Genomic DNA, 18124 nt, shown 5'->3' with positions numbered 1-18124 from the left:
CTCATGCTGTTTGAGAAATTGCGTCTCGCAGACAGTTTTAAAATTTGATTTTATAATCTGTGTGGATTAATTTACTAATACAACCTACATGCTAAAGTGAATCAATGTTTGCGGGAATTTCCCGCATTATAAGTGGGAGACCTGCGGGAATGATTAAAAGTATGCGCAATACCCGCCATCCCGCGCCGAAATTCAAGCCCTGGTTTATGTAATTTATTTTTGGAAGTTAAATGGTTAAATGGTCATATGTTTAGGCAAAAAAGGTTTTTGGTATTGATGCCCCCTGCAGTTGGTAATGAGCCTGTCCTAGGCTATATAAGCCAGTCTAAACTGAACCTTGGGAAGGAAAGATGGGGTCATATTGCTAAATGTATCCATGTAGAATTTGCTGCCTGTAGCAATTTGTTTTTCTTTGGTTGTTGATACATTAAAGTTTGCACTGAGTTATGGGGTTGTGCCGATGGACGATATCATCCTCCATTGTGATGTCTGACCGACATCCTGATGCCACACCCCCCACCCAGACACACACTAATCTTAGTCTCTTCTATAGTTAACCTAAAAACTTGGAAGGGATTGCTCTGTAAATTAAATTGAGAATATAACTAATGCATATGCATGCTATTTTAAATACTGTAGTCTATGCCAGAGACGTGACATGTTAGTCTGTGAAAATACCGTGTCAGGCTACACAAATATTGATCTTGACATTGACAAGCCTCTTGTCTTTTTTACATGTCTTACACTGTACATTTAACTTAAAATATTTAATTTTGTACAAGAAAACAGCCCTTATTAATGAATTTAATAGTAGCCTATTGTAGTGTCTCAGGAAATCTTGCTCATTGTCACATACCTCTTCTGTGGCTACTGCACTGAAGCGGCAGTTTAAGATAAGCCCAGACTTTAGCGAACGTCAAATAACTTTTGTCTGGTTAATACTTTTAAAGACAATTTGCCTTGGCCATAATGTCAAATCAAATGAAAGAATGAAGGTGATTCTGATAACACATTTATTAAAACACAGAAGAACAACAAATCAAGAACAAGAAAACTGGAACAACACTCAGACCAAAAATCGTGATTTCCATTTCACTTATAATTAGCAGCACAATTAACTTTCTGTCGTGTAAAGCATAGGCTACAAAATAAATTATGTTATTGAAATATTGTAAAGTGGTCATATGCTACATGAATGAACGTTTAAAAAACAATATGCAAAATCAAAATTGAAAAGTGCGCAAAGAAGTCTAATATCTTTCACCATAGACCATGTTTAAATTTCAATGTTTCTGGCCAGAAATACCAACATATTCACTTTCTCTGGTTTTAATAGGCTGCGGATTGTAACTACACTACCCGCTGTGCTGAAGACCCGCTCAGATGGATTACTGGTAGCACATATGCACAGATATTTCCATGCTAATCTTGCCATGAACGGAAACCTTTTTTCGTTCGTTTTCCACCAAGTCAGTGGGTCCTCTTTCCCATCAATGGCCATTTCCTGCAGGTACATGGTCATTTCTGACTCAACCTTTTGCTCATCAGTGAGTGCTGTGGCTGCTCTTTTTCCAAGAAGGCTGCCCAAAGACCACTTTTTTTTCTTAGGCACGGTGGCGGCGCCGGCATCTGGTTCCTCTCCCTCTTCTCCAGCATGTGAGGGACCTGGTGTTGGACTTGGCAGCGACAGAGCAATCTCTATCACAATCTCTTCCATCATTTCAGATTTTGTGGAATGAAGTTCGGGAGGTTTCATATGGTCCCCTCGGTACCTGGGGTCAAGCAGTGGTGCTTTACGCATCATTCTGTGGATGGTGTCATCACCATATCTGCCTTCCATCTGCTCCAGGATGACACGCTTCAGGTTGGCTGTCAGTTTGGAATCATCATCTGACTCCTCCAGCACACTAGCCTGGTAAGCCAGACCTACATCAAGATGCTAGGTCTGGCAACTCACCATAGACATGGCTCAATCCGAGGGGCGGGATAAACGGCTGTCTTTCAAATTCCCTCTGCACGCAATAGGACAGCGCTCCAACCAACCAGAGCGTTTTCCCAACAGCGGAGCTAACGTTAGTTGATAGATTCAACTTTTGAATCTGGCCGGCTAAACTACGAACACATCTTCCTTTTTTAAGAATGACTTAAGTGCTGTTCTTTGCTCTTTTCTCAAAGAAAAACTTAACTCCAAGTCCTCCAGAGTCGCAGCCAAAGCCAAAGATTTTTAAAACACATAACTTATAAAACGGTTACGCCTGGCGTCCACAGTACTTTAGTTTTCAGTAGTTTTCAATTCTCGAAAACGAAGACTTTTGGAAAAACTTCAGACCCCGTTTTAGTTTAAAAACTCCAGGGTTGCATTTCAATGTAGATTTTTGAAGACGAAGGTGTGGCTGCCAACATTCACTCCCTGGTTGGGTCTTCTGGATCACTGTGTATCCTTCCCTGATTCGTCAAGCCCCTATCACATGACCATTACAGTACCAGAACATGACAATAACAAACCAGCCTCGACGACCATGTAAAGAATAACATGGAGATGAAACTGCAAGCTTTGCCGACTTTGTTGTTCTTTTTTTGCTGTCACTGAGATCTTTTTAAAACGCTGTTAAATCGAAAACGCACTAGTGTGGACCAGTGATGCGCGGGTCAATGTATAAACAACCCGGACCCGACCGACGTTTTCAACTAACCCGCCCGCAACTCGGACCGCAAAAAAAAAGAAAGACAATATTGTACCCGACCCGCTTCCTGACCCGCATTTTTTAAAAGTAGGCTAGTAAATGCATAGCAAGAAATACACATGACAAAGCCAGCACTTTGGTCATTATCTTTCATTATTTCGGAAACTTTGCTCTTTCTGTTTGTGTATTTGCGGAGCTTCCACTCCCCAGTCTTCACCTTTTCTCTTGCCGCCTCCATCTCTACCTGCAGACTGAGCTCGTGCGTCATCTTCGCGCCAGTTATTCAGCCAATAAAGTGTAGGCCTATGTATTTCATAGAAAATTGCATGTGAGCGGAGTGGAGCGGGAGCAAGCGGGCGGATCTTGGACAGAACGCAGAGCGGCATTTTTAAAAGGATGGAGCGTCGCCCTATTTCCCGCTCCAATTTCGCTCCGCGCACACCAAGATTCTGAAGCATGCTCAGTCAAGCCTGACTCAGTCTACTGTTGATGACTGCAAGATGGATTCTATTTTCAGTCAAAACTCGGCTCAATAATGGAGTTCAAAAAGTAGGCTACTTCAAAAAGGAAAATAAGAAGTCATACAGGTGTAAAACTAACTATTATGTGGTAGAAGAAAACGACATCGTTTCAGTCAGTAGGCCTAAAGATTAATTTTGGAATCTAAAAAGACACATCTCTCGAAAACATGCAGTGTGATATGTGAACACGCTGGGAAGAAAGCAAAAGGTTAGCAAATTGAATACGGTAACTTAAAGTGTAGCCTAAATTAAATACAGCGTAAAATGCAAACAATTGATACAAGCCCATTTAAATTTTAATCCTGCGCGCTGCGCACAAGTTCAGTTATAAGAATGTTGTCCTAATAGTTAATTTAGCCTAGGCCTACTTTTAAAACGTTTATGTATATTTATTTTAAATTTTTGTTTATATAAATTTTATTTATATTATTAGGCCCATTTATTCGTTTTATTTTACAGCAGTTTGTGTGTACAATGGATATAAGCCCATTTAAATTTTAATCGTGCGCGTTGCACAAAAGTTAACTTATCAAAATTCTGGCCTAATAGTAAATTTACTTTTAAAATTTTTATGTAGGCTATATTTTTGTTTATATAATTGTTATTCATATTATTAGGCCCATTTATCCGTTTAATTTTACAGGACTTTGTGTAGGCTATATTCCTTCTTACATAGGCCTAATTTGTCATTTGAAATAAAACATTTCTATTTGAAAAATGTTGTTGTTGCTCATTAGTTCTTTAGGAGGTAAGGCTGTGGTCTAAGCTACAGTGATATAGGCTACATGTAGATTTTTTTTCCCCTTTTTGGAGCGAGCGGGGGGCGATTTGAGTCAACGCAGTTTGATCAACAGGATCAAACTGCGTTGAGCGCTGATCGAGCGATAATGAGCGGAGCGGCCTGATGTAGCTTTGAGCGGGGGAGCGGAGGGGTGGACAGTTCCGTGAGCGATGAGCGAAGATTCTCACCGCTCCACTCCGCTTATGCTCTCTATACTACTATATAAATTACAAAGGTTTAATTGGCATCTTTATTTCAAACGACCCGACCGACCGCGACCCGAATATCATTAAAAATATTTTTGGATGACTCGTAACGCGGGTAACCGCGGGTGACCGCAGGCACCCGCTCATTTCGGATCAACCCGCGCATCACTGGTGTGGACATAGCCTTTATATATTCTATATAAATGTGTGAGTTGCTATGGTGCCGTAAACAGCCCATAGTTAGATTAATTAAATGTATGACTTGTGAGAAGTAATTCTTCCTATTATTATTACAAAGAAAGTGTATTGTGTGCGCATATTACTCTTGCCCACATTTTTCCGCCAAATTCTTGCCCACTATAACACTCATCCTCGAGTGGCTTATTTCTTAGTATAAAACTGTGTCTCGTGTTTAATTCATGCATTGTCTCAATCACATCCTCAAGCATCATGATGACTCAGTCTCAGTTTACTCCTGGCCAAATGCTTTGCTGACTGTGCTCTTGTTTTCCTTTAAGGTCTGGCACACCTCATGATGGGCGACCAAGGTAGGGCCTCTGTTTCTTTTCCACATTTGTCTACCTTAGACCTGTCCTGTCTTTTCCCCTCAGTACCTTCAGCTACTTAATGAATTAATTGAAGGGGTGGTCACGGGAGTTCTTCATGATTTGGTCATAAAAATGTTGACAGATTGTTGTTGTGTGCCAGTAGCAAACATGGGTTTCATTTTAGATTAACAAAAATATGCCAACAATCATTAGCTGAAACAGGCATGTTTCTTTTCCGTAAGGGGCAAATATCTTTTGAGGTTTGGATATTCATAGAAATAGCTGTACACTATAGAGTGCAACAGTAAAACGCCATTCATGTTCTCCATAGGGAAATTGATTTTTAACTATAACTTGTTATAAACCTTTAAAGACAGCCATACTGTGAGCTACGAGGATGTTAATCAATAGTATTTGCTTGTGTTAAAGCTGTAAGTCTGCATTATTTCAACTTAGTTTTTAAATAATTGTTTAACATTGGAATTCATTATGAAAAACTACATTGCCCATGATGCTGTACAGAAAATCTCCACAGGGTTCGTACGGTCATGAAAAACCTGGAAAAGTCATGGAATTTTAAAATGGCAATTTCCAGGCCTGGAAAAGTTTTGGAAAATGAATAAACTCAGAAAGTTTTGGAAAAGTCATGGAAATTTGTTTTTCAAAATATCCGTGTACTTGAATTTGTTTAATTAATAATATTGGTGAAACAAATTGCAATACTTTTTTCGTTAGAGTGATCAGTCGAATCACGTGACTCACTTGCGGCGGATTTTGATTGTAGGTGGGCCTCCAGAAAACTAGATGGGCCAAAAGAAATGGGTTCCCCTTCATGTCCGTTTCAGCGCTTTTCTGCGGCACTGAGGACAGCGACTAAGTAGCCATACCTGTGTGGCTCTTGTGTCGCTGTCCTCAGCTCAGTGCTTCAAATGAAAATAAGCTGCTTTGCGTTTTCATATTAGCTATAGGCTAGCTACCGTCTGTATGCGCCTTTCCATTACAGATTTGAGCAAAACTTTTTTTTTCTTCTAAATATCGATAAATAACTATTGCAAAATGACGGCGTTTCCATTAACCGATGTTAAGCAACTAAAACTTATTTTTTTCCTCTCTCGATCAGTCATTCCAAAAATCATGGCAACGGAGGACGTTAGTAGGTTTATATCTCAGCCACCGCCCTACAAATTATTATTATTAATGGAAGGAGACGTGTCTTATCCAAGCATTAATGTCAGGGAAAGACCCTTATGCGAACGGCACATATATAGGCTAAGTTTCTTCATGTTTCTCCCTTGATTGTGATGACTTTTTGCCTCTTTGTTAAACATTTAAAATATATACAAATTAATATGGATGATTTTTTCTTAAAAAAAAATTATTTTGTCTTTTATTTTCCGTGTTGGCATTTATGAGGAAAAAACAATGTTACGTGACCGTTCTCCATTACGGTAATGAGTGCTCTGAATGCGGCACTAAAAGACTTTAAAACTTACACAGAGACCTCAAACAGAAAGCACAAAGCCTTTTTCAAAAAAATTCGTTTTGTATTAATTGTATCTTGATTTTAAAATATGTTTCATTAACCAATTGCTTAATAAATAAAAAGTAAATTGCAGAAAATAGATAATCACGACACAGTGGCGCCGGAGTGAACTGGAGCTTAAGCTATCATCCATGAACCGAAACTCAGCGTAAAAGGTAGCCTACTCGCCTCACAGACCTAAACAAAACTGAAATAGGCCTATATCTATTATCTACAGAAATCTCTACTTTTAAACAGAACCATTCAAAACAAAATAAAACGATGTAGCCTAATCCGTATGAAATGTGCATTTCTCTCCGGCGTGTTCACTACTAAGAAGATCGCGAGTCAGTCAACTTCGTCTTTGCAGTCGACACAGAAAACACTTGTTTATTAATAAACAATTAAAATTGAGAGAGAGAGAGAATATATGATTAGTTTGACTCATTTTGAGGACTTATAATGATCTGTTAAGATAGAACGTTCACCGAATTCTGATTAGTCGAGAGGATTTATCCGTTTAGGCTAAAAATAGGGTCGGCGCTTCTCGGTTTGGAAAGAAACTGCATCTTGCAGTGGCCTACATTTTAAACAAGGAAATATAGCGATTTGGCATGAAACGTTGATGGAGCAGTGAATAGGGACAATCTCGTTTTTTTTAATGGCGTTTATCGCGTTTTGGAAAAGAGCTCTTCAAGCACATTTTTATGGAAGCTTGTTTCCGCCACAGAATAAAACATTTTAAAAGATAATTGCGACTTTTTATCTCACAATTGCGAGTTTACATCTCGCAATTCTGACTTTATTTCTCAGAATTGCGAGATATAAAGTCAGAATTGCGTGTTATAAAGTCAGAATTGCGAGATATAAAGTCAGATTTGCGTGAAATAAAGTCGCAATTGCGTGTTATAAAGTCAGAATTGCGTCTTATAAAGTCAGAATTCTGACTTTTTTTCTCGCAATTGCGACTTTATATCACGCAATTCTGACTTTATATCTCGCAATTCTGACTTTATAACACACAATTCTGATTTTATATCTCGCAATTCTGACTTTATAACACGCAATTCTGACTTTATATCTCGCAATTCTGACTTTATAACACGCAATTGGGAGATATAAAGTCAGAATTGCATGATATAAAGTCGCAATTGCGTGTTATAAATTCAGAATTGTGAGATATAAACTATTCTGAAAAAAAAAAAAAATCCGTCTTTTTCCCCCTTAGAATTGGACTTTATATCTCACAATTGTGAGTTTATATCTCACAATTCTGAGAAAAGATGTCAGAATTGCGAGATATAAACTCGCAATTATGTGTTATAAAGTCAGAATTGCGTGATATAAAGTCGCAATTGCCAGAAAAAATTCTGACTATATCTCGCAATTCTGACTTTATAACACGCAATTCTGACTTTATAACACGCAATTGCGACTTTATTTCACGCAATTCTGACTTTATATCTCGCAATTCTGACTTTATAACACGCAATTGCAACTTTATTTCACGCAATTCTGACTTTATATCTCGCAATTCTGAGAAAAGAAAGTCAGAATTGCGAGATGTAAACTCGCAATTGTGAGATAAAAAGTCGCAATTATCTTTTAAAATGTTTTGTTCTGTGGCGGAAACAAGCTTCCATACATTTTTCATCAGCTACTAACGTTACCCGCCTATGGAAGCTTGTTTCCGCCACTGAATAATAAATAAATAATAATAATTGCGACTTTTTATCTCACAATTCTGACTTTTTTCTCAGAATTGCGAGATATGAAGTCAGAATTGTGAGAAATAAAGTCGCAATTGCGAGATATAAAGTCGCAATTGCGGGATATAAAGTCACAATTCTGAGAAATAAAGTCGCAATTGGGAGATATAAAGTCAGAATTGCGAGATATAAAGTCAGAATTGCACGATATAAAGTCGCAATTGCGTGTTATAAAGTCAGAATTGTGAGATATAAACTATTCTGTGGTAAAAAAAAAAAAAAAGGGTTAGGGTTTTTTTCCCTTAGAATTGGACTTTATATCTCACAATTGTGACTTTATATCTCGCAATTCTGACTTTATAACACGCAATTGTGACTTTATTTCACGCAATTCTGACTTTATATCTCGCAATTCTGACTTTATAACACGCAATTGTGACTTTATTTCACGCAATTCTGACTTTATATCTCGCAATTCTGAGAAATAAAGTCGCAATTATTATTATTTATTTATTATTCAGTGGCGGAAACAAGCTTCCATACCCGCCCACAAGGAGTTCATTATCCTATGGATTTACGTTAATAAATGTCTAAGGAGTTGTCAGGGTTTGACATTATTTGTGTTACTGTGCCAGCATATTTGAATAAATATTTATTTTGTATTAAAACATTGCTTGTTCATTTATTTTATTCAAGATATGGGGTGGTAAATTTGAACATGGATTTTTATTCTTATTTTACATGTATACACAGACATTTTATGGAATATTATGTCATGAATATTTACCTTTAAGTCATGGAAAAGTCATGGAAATTTAATGGTAAAAATGTGTACGAACCCTGTCTCCAGCAATTAGCTACGTTCACACTGTCAGTTTTTAGGATTGACAACTGCATTTACTGACAGGTGTGAGTCTCAATGTCCTGTTCACACAGCAACTCACAGTAGCGTCTCGAATACCGTCTGTATGAACATGCAACGGGAGTCAAGCCCGTATTTGTAACATTTGTGTTTAGTTCTGTTTAGTTTCAATGTGTTTAAGTTTGGTTTTCCATGTTTCCGTTTGCCTGTGTTCCTAGTTAGTCTCCATAGTTGTTAATTTAATTTACGCACCTGTTGTGTTATATGTTGATTACTCACCCCTGTATGTTAGCCCTCAGTTCCCAGTCAGTCAGTCACGTTCGACGTTACGTCGGACTGACGTCATGGGGTCTCGCCTGGGAGCCCAATCACCTCCGAAGTGGTAACTGAACGAGCCAATTAATATATTGTCCAGTGAGATTTGCATACCGAGTCACACCCACCCGGACATATGGGTATAAATAGGACTGGCATTACTCGCTTCATTCATATTTTGCTACGGAGCCGAGCGGTTGTGACAGCGATCGCTCATTCCATTCACCTTCTAAAGAAGAGTAAATTTCTACAAAGAGCAATCAGGAGAAACATTCCGAAAACAGCCATTTTAATTGCTATTTTGACTGCAGCTCGTTGTGGGATCTCTCTTCCGGTAAGAAGGCGCATTCCAGCGGCGTCTGCATCAAGCTTGCTGTGCACACAGTGCAGCATTCGTCCCTGGGTGTTTCGGCTAAAAGATCAAGCGCGAGCGGTCAGCGTCTTTTTCAAGATGTCTTTCCGTTTGTGTGTTTCTGGATGCGGTCATCTCCTGACTTCATCTGACGGCCATGATCGCTGTCTCTCACGCCATTTATATCCCGGGCGAGCTCAGTCGGAGACTCCATCCCTGTAAGGTCCAGCTGATTTGGAGCCTATTCAGGGACACACAGGTAGACCTGTTTGCCTCCCAAGAGTCTGCCCACTGCCAGTTGTTCTGTTCCCTGACCGACGGGACCCTCGGCACGGATACACTGGCACACAGCAGGCCTCTGGGCCTACACAAATATGTGTTTCCCCCAGTGAGCCTTTTCGCACAGACACTGTGCAAGGTCATGGAGGACGAGGAGCAGGTCTTGTTAGTCGCGTCGTACTGGCCCAACCAGACCTGGTTCCCAGAACTGATGCGCCTCACGACAGCCCCTCCCTGGCTCATTCCTCTGAGGAAGGACCTGCTTTCTCAGGGACGGGGCACCATATGGCACCTGCGTCCAGACCTCTGGAACCTCCATGTGTGGTCTCTGGACGGCATGCAGAGGACTTGATCTACCTCCAGCGGCAGTTGGACACTTTCACTTCAACTAGAGCCCCCTCTATGAGGCGCACTTATGCTTTGAAGTGGAGTCCTATAATAATACTAAGAGTAATACCGGTCCTGTTCATACCTCTATGTCCGGGTGGGTGTGACTCGGCATGCAAATCTCACTTGCCAATGTTCATTGGCTCGTTCTGTTACTACTTGGAGGTGATTGGGCTCCCAGGCGAGACCCCATGACGTCAGTCTGACGTAACGTCACTGTTCCCTCCGTCAGGAAACGGGGGTTACATTAGTAACTTAGACGTTTCCTTAAATACTCCTGGAACCAGCGTTGCTGAAAAACTGGATGGGCACTAATGCACTTCTACATTATTTTGACACTGGAAAAGACCTATCTTTTATTCAGTTCATTTACTTTTCATATTCTTTTGAGTATTTGTGTGTATCATGTCCGATTCAACATTCTCTGTTTAGCTGTGAACACGACTGTGAACAGTAAGTGCATCATTACATTATTACTCGATCTGTTAATGTTTGTAGGCTCTTTACTAACATTATTTAACAACAAAAGAGTATTTAATAGGGTCTGTAAGAGCCATATGTTATTTGTTTCTTATGTAGAGGTGGAATAAATAATTGTGTGTTGGTTAAGCATAACAATAAGTAAATCATTTAATATGTATTCTATTTCATATTGATGATGTTGTAATTTCCAGCAATGACCGTTCGTTTTTTGTGTAATGCAATATTGGAGCGATACAGTTTTTTGACTGTGTAACATTTTTTCCAGTTAATTTTGTTATTAAAGTTTACCTAAAATAAGTTACTGGACTACAGGATGTTATTCAAGTTCAAATCACACTCACACATGAAGAAGAAGCAAGATGAGAATTTAGCTGGATTGTTATCACAGGGGCTTTTGCTGGACATCTGTTTTCTTTAGCATTTGAATATGTTTTGTAAGCTGTGTATGTCATATGTTTGCATTGTTTTTATGTTTTTGTTTTTATTTTTCTCTTTTAGATTTTCTGTACAGCACTTTGGTTCCACTTGTGGTGTTGAAAGTGCTCTATAAATAAAGTTGAGTTGAGTTGAGTTGACATTGTTGTAAAGTCAACATTTATGTGCATAAGAAAGAATATATTTTCCAGAAATCTTTGGAAAAAAATTCTCAATCCAACTCCAATTTAATGGCAGTAGGTTTTGCACAAACAAAACACAAAACATTTAAAACATATCTTAATTTGCTATCTTGGTCACTCTTAACAAGCAGTTCAGTGAGGAGCTTCCGTTTTTTCTTCATAGAGAAATGTATTTTTTTGCAATAACATTAAAGATAGAACTATCCTTGTTCTGGAAGGTTGTTAAAAGGTAACGTGTCTGTATAGCAGCCATTAGAAAGTCTTAGATTTAAATTTTGTGAAAATTAGTACAATACTCACAATCCTAATTATCGTCACCAAGGACATGGGAATTACTGCAAACATACAGCACTGCGGTAAGAGAGTGGCGGACTTCACCTAAAGATCCAAATTTATCATGTATTGGGTGCAACACATATTGTTTATAAACAGTTCAGTAACCCAACATGGAAGCTAAGATTGATGCTATGCTTTATATTTTCTAAAATGTCTCATTACTGTACTGTTGTGTGCTTGTGTAATGGATGATGGATGAAAATCATAATACACTGGAAAAAGTGGTATGAAATCAGGAAATGTAGGCAAACCAAATTTTTTATGTTGCTTGGTGTCAGAGCCAATAGCCTCACGGGCAGCGCTCCAACAGGTAGCGTGATTGTGCTTTGGGTCACTCGATGTTCCGAGTTAAAGAAGACCCGAGTTTGAGTCTCGGCTCACGGACCTTTCCCAATCCCGTCCCCCTCTCTCTCCCACTTAGCTTCCTGTCTACTCTATACTATCCTATCAGAATAAAGGCAAAAGCACCAAAAATATATATATATATTTATAGGAGCCAAAACACTGTACATATTATTTGGGATATGGAATAACCTTATATTTGATTTATAAGGGTTATATTACTACATTAATAGCTTATTGCTAATAGTAGTCAAACATAACTTTATTAAAAGATTATTATTTCTCAGTTATGTTTCTTAGTAATGTTAAGGAGGTTTACAGAAAACGATCATTGATATAATTTGAATTTTAAATGCTGTTTTTGTGATTTGGAAACAATGAAAACCATTTTCTGTTTAGCTCAGGGTTTAGGTTGAATTTAGGGCTACCGCCCCTTTAAGAGAATTGTGCTGGGTTTCCCGCAATACCGTTGAAGCGTCATAACTGACTTTGGACGCTCGGAGCCAGCGGTGAACTAGGACCTGAGCGATATAGTTTTCGTACCGTAGCCTATGGACGTTACATTGTCTTAGAAATATCAGACAGCATTAGTTTTGGTTTAAGAAACATTTATTTTATTACTCCTGTAAAAAGATTTCACTGTGGGACCTGAATAAACGGTCATTTTTTGTTATCCTTTGACATTGGAGTCCAGTGGAGCTTTCTTTTTGCCCTGATACAACGTTCTACGGCACGAGTAACTAACTTTTGCAAGGGATTGGACTGCTGGCCCTGACAATATTTTTAAAGAATGTTGCCTTGCAAAGTTTAAAAGTTTAAAACAGCATTATCAAATCTTGAAGTTGTAGGATTGATTTAGTTTGAAACAGGGTTGTACAATAACAGGCTTTGTCATTTAGGAATGTTATTCCTTTTCTTTGTTGGAAAACAAAACAAAAACAGCTTAGAGATCCCATGAATGAATCCATCTGTAAAAGGTTCAAAGATAGAAATGACGAAGAAGTTGGGGTGGCGAGTTATCCAAGTTTTTTATGAACACAAAATAAACACTCTAGGACTCTACCTACTCTTGTACATAAAAAAATTAACAGTCCAACAGTGTAGCACAGGTCTCTTTCTCTCTCCCGTCCCAGGTGTGTGGGCTGCTTAAATCTGTCTCTCCACCAATCACTAGGAATAGAGACAGGTTTTAAGACGGGTGTTAGCCATCATTCACTTGACCTCATCCCCGCTCGTCTCCGCACTCATTCACCCACTGCAGACTTAGCATAATTACACCCCCCTTGCCACATACCCCCACTGCTCCACTGTTCCTCATTTCTAGAGAGAAAGTTGGCTACAGCCATCTGCGCCCCTAGCCTGTGGACTGTAAAGCTAAATACCAATGGCTGATCTGCGCTTTGGCATCTTTCGTGCAGTGGAGCCACTGGAGGGCTGTGTGGTCCGAACAGAGAGTGAATTCCCGTCCCGGGAACGGAGGGTGAGGACGGCCCAACGAATGGCCAAACACCTCATTTAAATGGTATCTAGTCTCTCTGTTTGAGAGCTTTTGACTTAGATACAGCACTGGCTGCTCCTCTCCTCCGACCACCTGGGACAGGACTGCACCCAGCCCCCTGTCCAACGTGTCTATCTGTAACAAAAAGGGGAGATCAAAGTTAGGAGAGTGTAAGACCGGCCTGCCGCACAAGGCAGCCTTTACTTTGGTTAGGGCCTGTTGGCATAGCTCCATCCACTAGACTATATCTGGTGCTTCCTTTTTAGTGAGATCAGTCTGCAATCTGACGAGCTCCGAATAGTTACTAATAAACCTCCTATAATACCCCGTCGGCCCCAGGAACTGTCTCACCTCCTTTTTGGTCTTGGGACTAAGGCAGGCTGCAATCGCAGCAGTCTTGTCATTTTGGGGACGCAGCTGCCCATGTGCCAAGTGAAAACCCCAGATTCATTATCTCCACACGCCCAATTGCACACTTCCGCGGGTTCGCCTTGAGGCCAGCCGCCCTCAGCAAACTCAGGACAGCACATAGATGTTTCAGGATACGCGGCATACACACAATGTGGCTGGAGGATTTTGTCCATAAGACGCTGAAAGGTAGCGGGAGCCCCGAACAACCTGAACGGAAGAGTAATAAATTGGTGTAATCCGAATGGCATAGTGAAGCCTGTTTGTCTTTGGATAATGGTGATAAGGGTATCTGCCAATATCCTTTTGTTAAATCCAGTGTCGAAAAAAAGCAAGCCGAACCTAACTGATCAAGCAGCTCATCAACCTAGGGCATTTGATAAGCTTCAAATTTCGACACAGCATTCACTCGTCTATAATCAACACAAAAACGGACAGACACATCTGTTTTGGGTACCAAAACTATCTGGCTCGCCCTGTCACTATGCAATTCTTCTATTACGCCCAACTCTAGCATGGCCTTTCATAGAGGTAATCATCCTGTACTACTTTTTTCTTGTGTTCAGGTAAATGATAGGGAAGGCTGTGCGCTATTTCCCCGAGGATTTTTTCGATATGATGCTGTATGAGGTCCGTGCAACTGGGCAGGTGTGAAAACACATCTGCAAAATCTGCTTGCAACTTGGCTAAATCAGTGAGCTGCAGCGGCGAGAGGTGTCTCCCCCAGGGAACAGAGCGAATAGATTAATTTTGACAGCTGCTTCTGGTCCAAGATCTTCCTCTGCCAAAACGGCCGCTGCTAACTCAACCGATGTCACCTCATTCCAGCATTTTAAAAGATTGAGATGATAAATTTGACATGAATTGCCCCTGTCCATTCGTCTTACCTCATAATCGAGATCCCCAACTCGCCGTATAACCACAAAATGTCCTTGGCACTTTGCGAGTAATTTAGAACTAGACGTTGGTAGTAGGGCTGCATCTAACGATTATTTTTGTTGTCGATTAATCTACCGATTATTTCTTCGATTAGTCGACTAATCTAACGATTATTTTTACGATTAATCTAATGCTTATTTTTGGGATTAGCTGATTTATGCATTGGCAAACTTTCCAATAAATAATAAGTACAACAATATATCAGCTGTATTTTGAAGAGGGTAGTGCATCTGTATATTATTTTAACATGAAATCTATAAATGATGACACAAAAAATTGTATTTCAGAAAGGGTAATTGTCATTTTATTATGAAATATGCAAACAGGAAGCATTTTTAACTATTTTTAACTAATGGTACTATTTCATAAAATGTAAGATACACAGGCCTATTTAGGAAATGTGTTTACTATAGTCTGTTATTAATTACCGTAGTGGGAGTATGATTTACTCAATTAACTTGTCCGAAAATGCACTTGTGTTTATCTGCAAAAAGGTTCACATACACTAGATTGCAGCCTAGGCTACTGTTAAATATAATGTTAGTCATTTGTTTTTAAAGTCTACATTAGACATCTGCGCGGGACGGATTTCTCCCTTAATTCCTAAAAAGCTGACATCTCAGTTCATCGCGATCTCACAAATCTCTGTTATTATAAATGAAACTGGCTGCACAATGAATCTTTCATAATATCTACACTTTGTTTGCTATAATCAAAGGATTTGCCAGTATGCAGAATTCAGCACTGAACAAAGAGTCCATTTTGAGCGGTGAGGGGATTCTATCTTAAATGCATCTGATTGCCGTTCAAGAAATCAACACATATGTCTGTGATTGGCTACATTGTTCAACGCTGCAAACATGTTATAAATGGATAGAGACTCTGGCCTGTAAATCGTTTCTATTTTGTTTTAGTTGTTCTTGTTGCTTTTGTGCAACAGATGAATGACAATTTATTAGTTTTTAGATGTTCAATTTATAGATAATTCTATTTTGCGGGAGTCCTGCGAATCGTTTTATTCTCCCGCAACCAGCACACACACGAGTGCATTACCGCCCGCGTCCGCAATCGGCCATCAGATCTATATTCCCGCGCCGCACTCGGCCATCAGATCGTGGGTCCCGCGGGAGTGCAGGTCTCTAGTCTACATGTGCATACACAACTTTTAAAAACTGTCAAATGCACTGAAAGCTTCGTTAACAGATTTAAGTTTAAGTTATAAATTAAAGTCCATTTTATCGTCGCCGAATGGGGCATAGTTTGCATAGTGAACAAAGCACCTTTCTGTTCGGCCGTAGTTTAAAGTATTCCCATATTTCGGATGATCGTGGTCTGTCATTTTCACCATGAGAGGGAGCAGAAGCCGCCATTACTCGATATTTAAACGTAAATAATTCATGTGACGAGTCGACGCATTTCATGCGTGTCGACGTATTTTCATAGTCGACGTAATCGATGACGTCGACGCGTCGTTGCGGCCCTAGTTGGTAGTAATACTAGCACTTTATCTCCCGGTGCAAATTTACGCTTTCGCATACCCCTATTGTGCAGCCTACTTTGTCTGTCCTGTGCCTGAGGCAAATTCTCCATAGAGACCTGCCCCAATGTATGGAGTTAATCTTGGAGGTCCATGACATACTGAATTTCACTACGACTGTGTGAAGGCATTCACGACATGCCGCACACAACCGACACAAAACGTTTTTTTTGAATACCCAGCCAAAAAAAATCGGACCATGAGACGTGTCTTTGCTTCCCCGAAGTGGCCTGCCATGGAACTACAATGAGCCGCCTGGAAAGGTATTTCCAATGACTTTTTGGCACTAATGACTGGGTTGTATCTTCCTTTGTCTGGGTTTCTTGGGCCACCACATACAACCTGTCTATTATAATAGGAAAATTGGGACAGGAGAGCGACTGATCGCGGTCATACGCGTTTATGAGTGTTTCATCACAAGACTGCTCAAGAGGAAAGTCATCTAACTCATCATCGGCACTAGCTCTGCCCTTGTTCTCATATACTCTGAGTCGGTCTGTGACGGTCCCGGAACAGCTTCCCCAGCCTGAACCACGGCATCTCTCGTCCCTAGCCCTGTCCCCCAAGAGGCATCTGCACACAAAATTCCCAATAATTGTATAAATGCTGGCCAATCTGTAACCAAAATTAGTGGACGCCTAAGGTGGGGATTAACCGCCACCTTAACTATATGTTTTTCTCCCCTTAATTAAATATTGACAGTTACTAAAGGATAATCCACCACATTCCTGTGTACACACCTCACCTTAACCTCTGTTGCATCAGGCTTTGATGAAAGGTGATTTGGTTACAGATCGGGGACAGTCCACAGGGAGTCGGGGACCGGATCAATGTTTCCACTTCTATCACTAGACACTTATCCTGGAAATGACACGGGTCCCCGCAGACTGGCCCAGGCATTCCCGCCGCCCTAGCAGCAGAAGAATGGCAAAGAGACTGGCAGAGAGTAGGAAAAGGTGGAGATGAAGCATCGGCTCCGACGCCACGCCCCTTGTCCTAGATCAAACTGGTAACGGAGGTGGGGCAAGAGAGAGAAGGAGAGGATAGAGAGAGAGAGAGATTAACAAGGGGCTTGCCGACCCCGGGGCACACCACCAGATGGTCCTCAGCCAGCTGGATGGCCTGATCCAGCGACACCGGGCAGGGCGTTCCTCAAGGTAGCCGAGCTCCAGTTCCACCCGAGTCTGGACCATCAGCCACTTTCGGTAAGCGTCCGGAGCTGTTTGGCCATCAGGAATGGTCGGCCGCTGTCACCTAGCCAGGTGAGTGGCCGATGCGTTGAAGAATGGCCCGCTTCAGATCATCATAAGCCAGGAGGTTCTCCACAGGCATCTGTTGTGCTGCCATCTGTGCTTCCCCGGACAGCAGCGGGATCAGGCGCACCCAGCCACACGCCTCCGCCAGTACACAAATGCCTCTGGGTTGTCTGGCGGACCCATTTTCACCAGCGGTACGGGGGTGACGGTGGGGGCTGCCTCCAGGGCATGCTGACTTCTTTGTCCCTGGTTTCGGAACCAGTGTAAAAGGTTAAAAGATAGCAATGATGAAGAAGTCAGGGTGGCGAGTTATCCAAGTCTTTTATTAACTCAAAATCAAGCAGAAAATAAACTTAGTCAGGCACTCTGCCTTGTACATAAAAAATGAAAAGTCTAACAAGTCTAACTCAGGTCTCTCTCTCCCATCCCAGGTGCTTGGTTTGCTTTTAGCTGTCTCTCCACTAATCACTAGGAATAGAGACAGGTGTTAAGAAAGGTGTTAGCCATCATTCACTTGACCTCCATATCACCACTCGTCTCTG

At 40.7% G+C, this 18124-nt stretch overlaps 1 protein-coding gene across 8 annotated transcripts in view; it reads left to right on the top strand.

Moving 5' to 3' along the window:
- Positions 1-18124, top strand: part of LOC309486437 (neurexin-1a-like) — a 174389-nt gene that overhangs the window by 29432 nt on the left and 126833 nt on the right. For all 8 annotated transcript variants that reach the window (XM_082153742.1, XM_082153745.1, XM_082153747.1 and 5 more), the window contains exon 3: positions 4711-4740. In XM_082153742.1, the coding sequence (XP_082009868.1) occupies positions 4711-4740 (30 nt within the window). The remainder of the gene's footprint in view (positions 1-4710; positions 4741-18124) is intronic.

The sequence above is a fragment of the Leuciscus leuciscus genome (assembly GCF_965113295.1).
Source record: "Leuciscus leuciscus genome assembly, chromosome: 22".
Taxonomy (NCBI): Eukaryota; Metazoa; Chordata; class Actinopteri; order Cypriniformes; family Leuciscidae; genus Leuciscus; species Leuciscus leuciscus.
The sequence above is the reverse complement of the archived record's forward strand: the minus strand, read 5'-3'. Positions and strand labels throughout refer to the sequence as shown.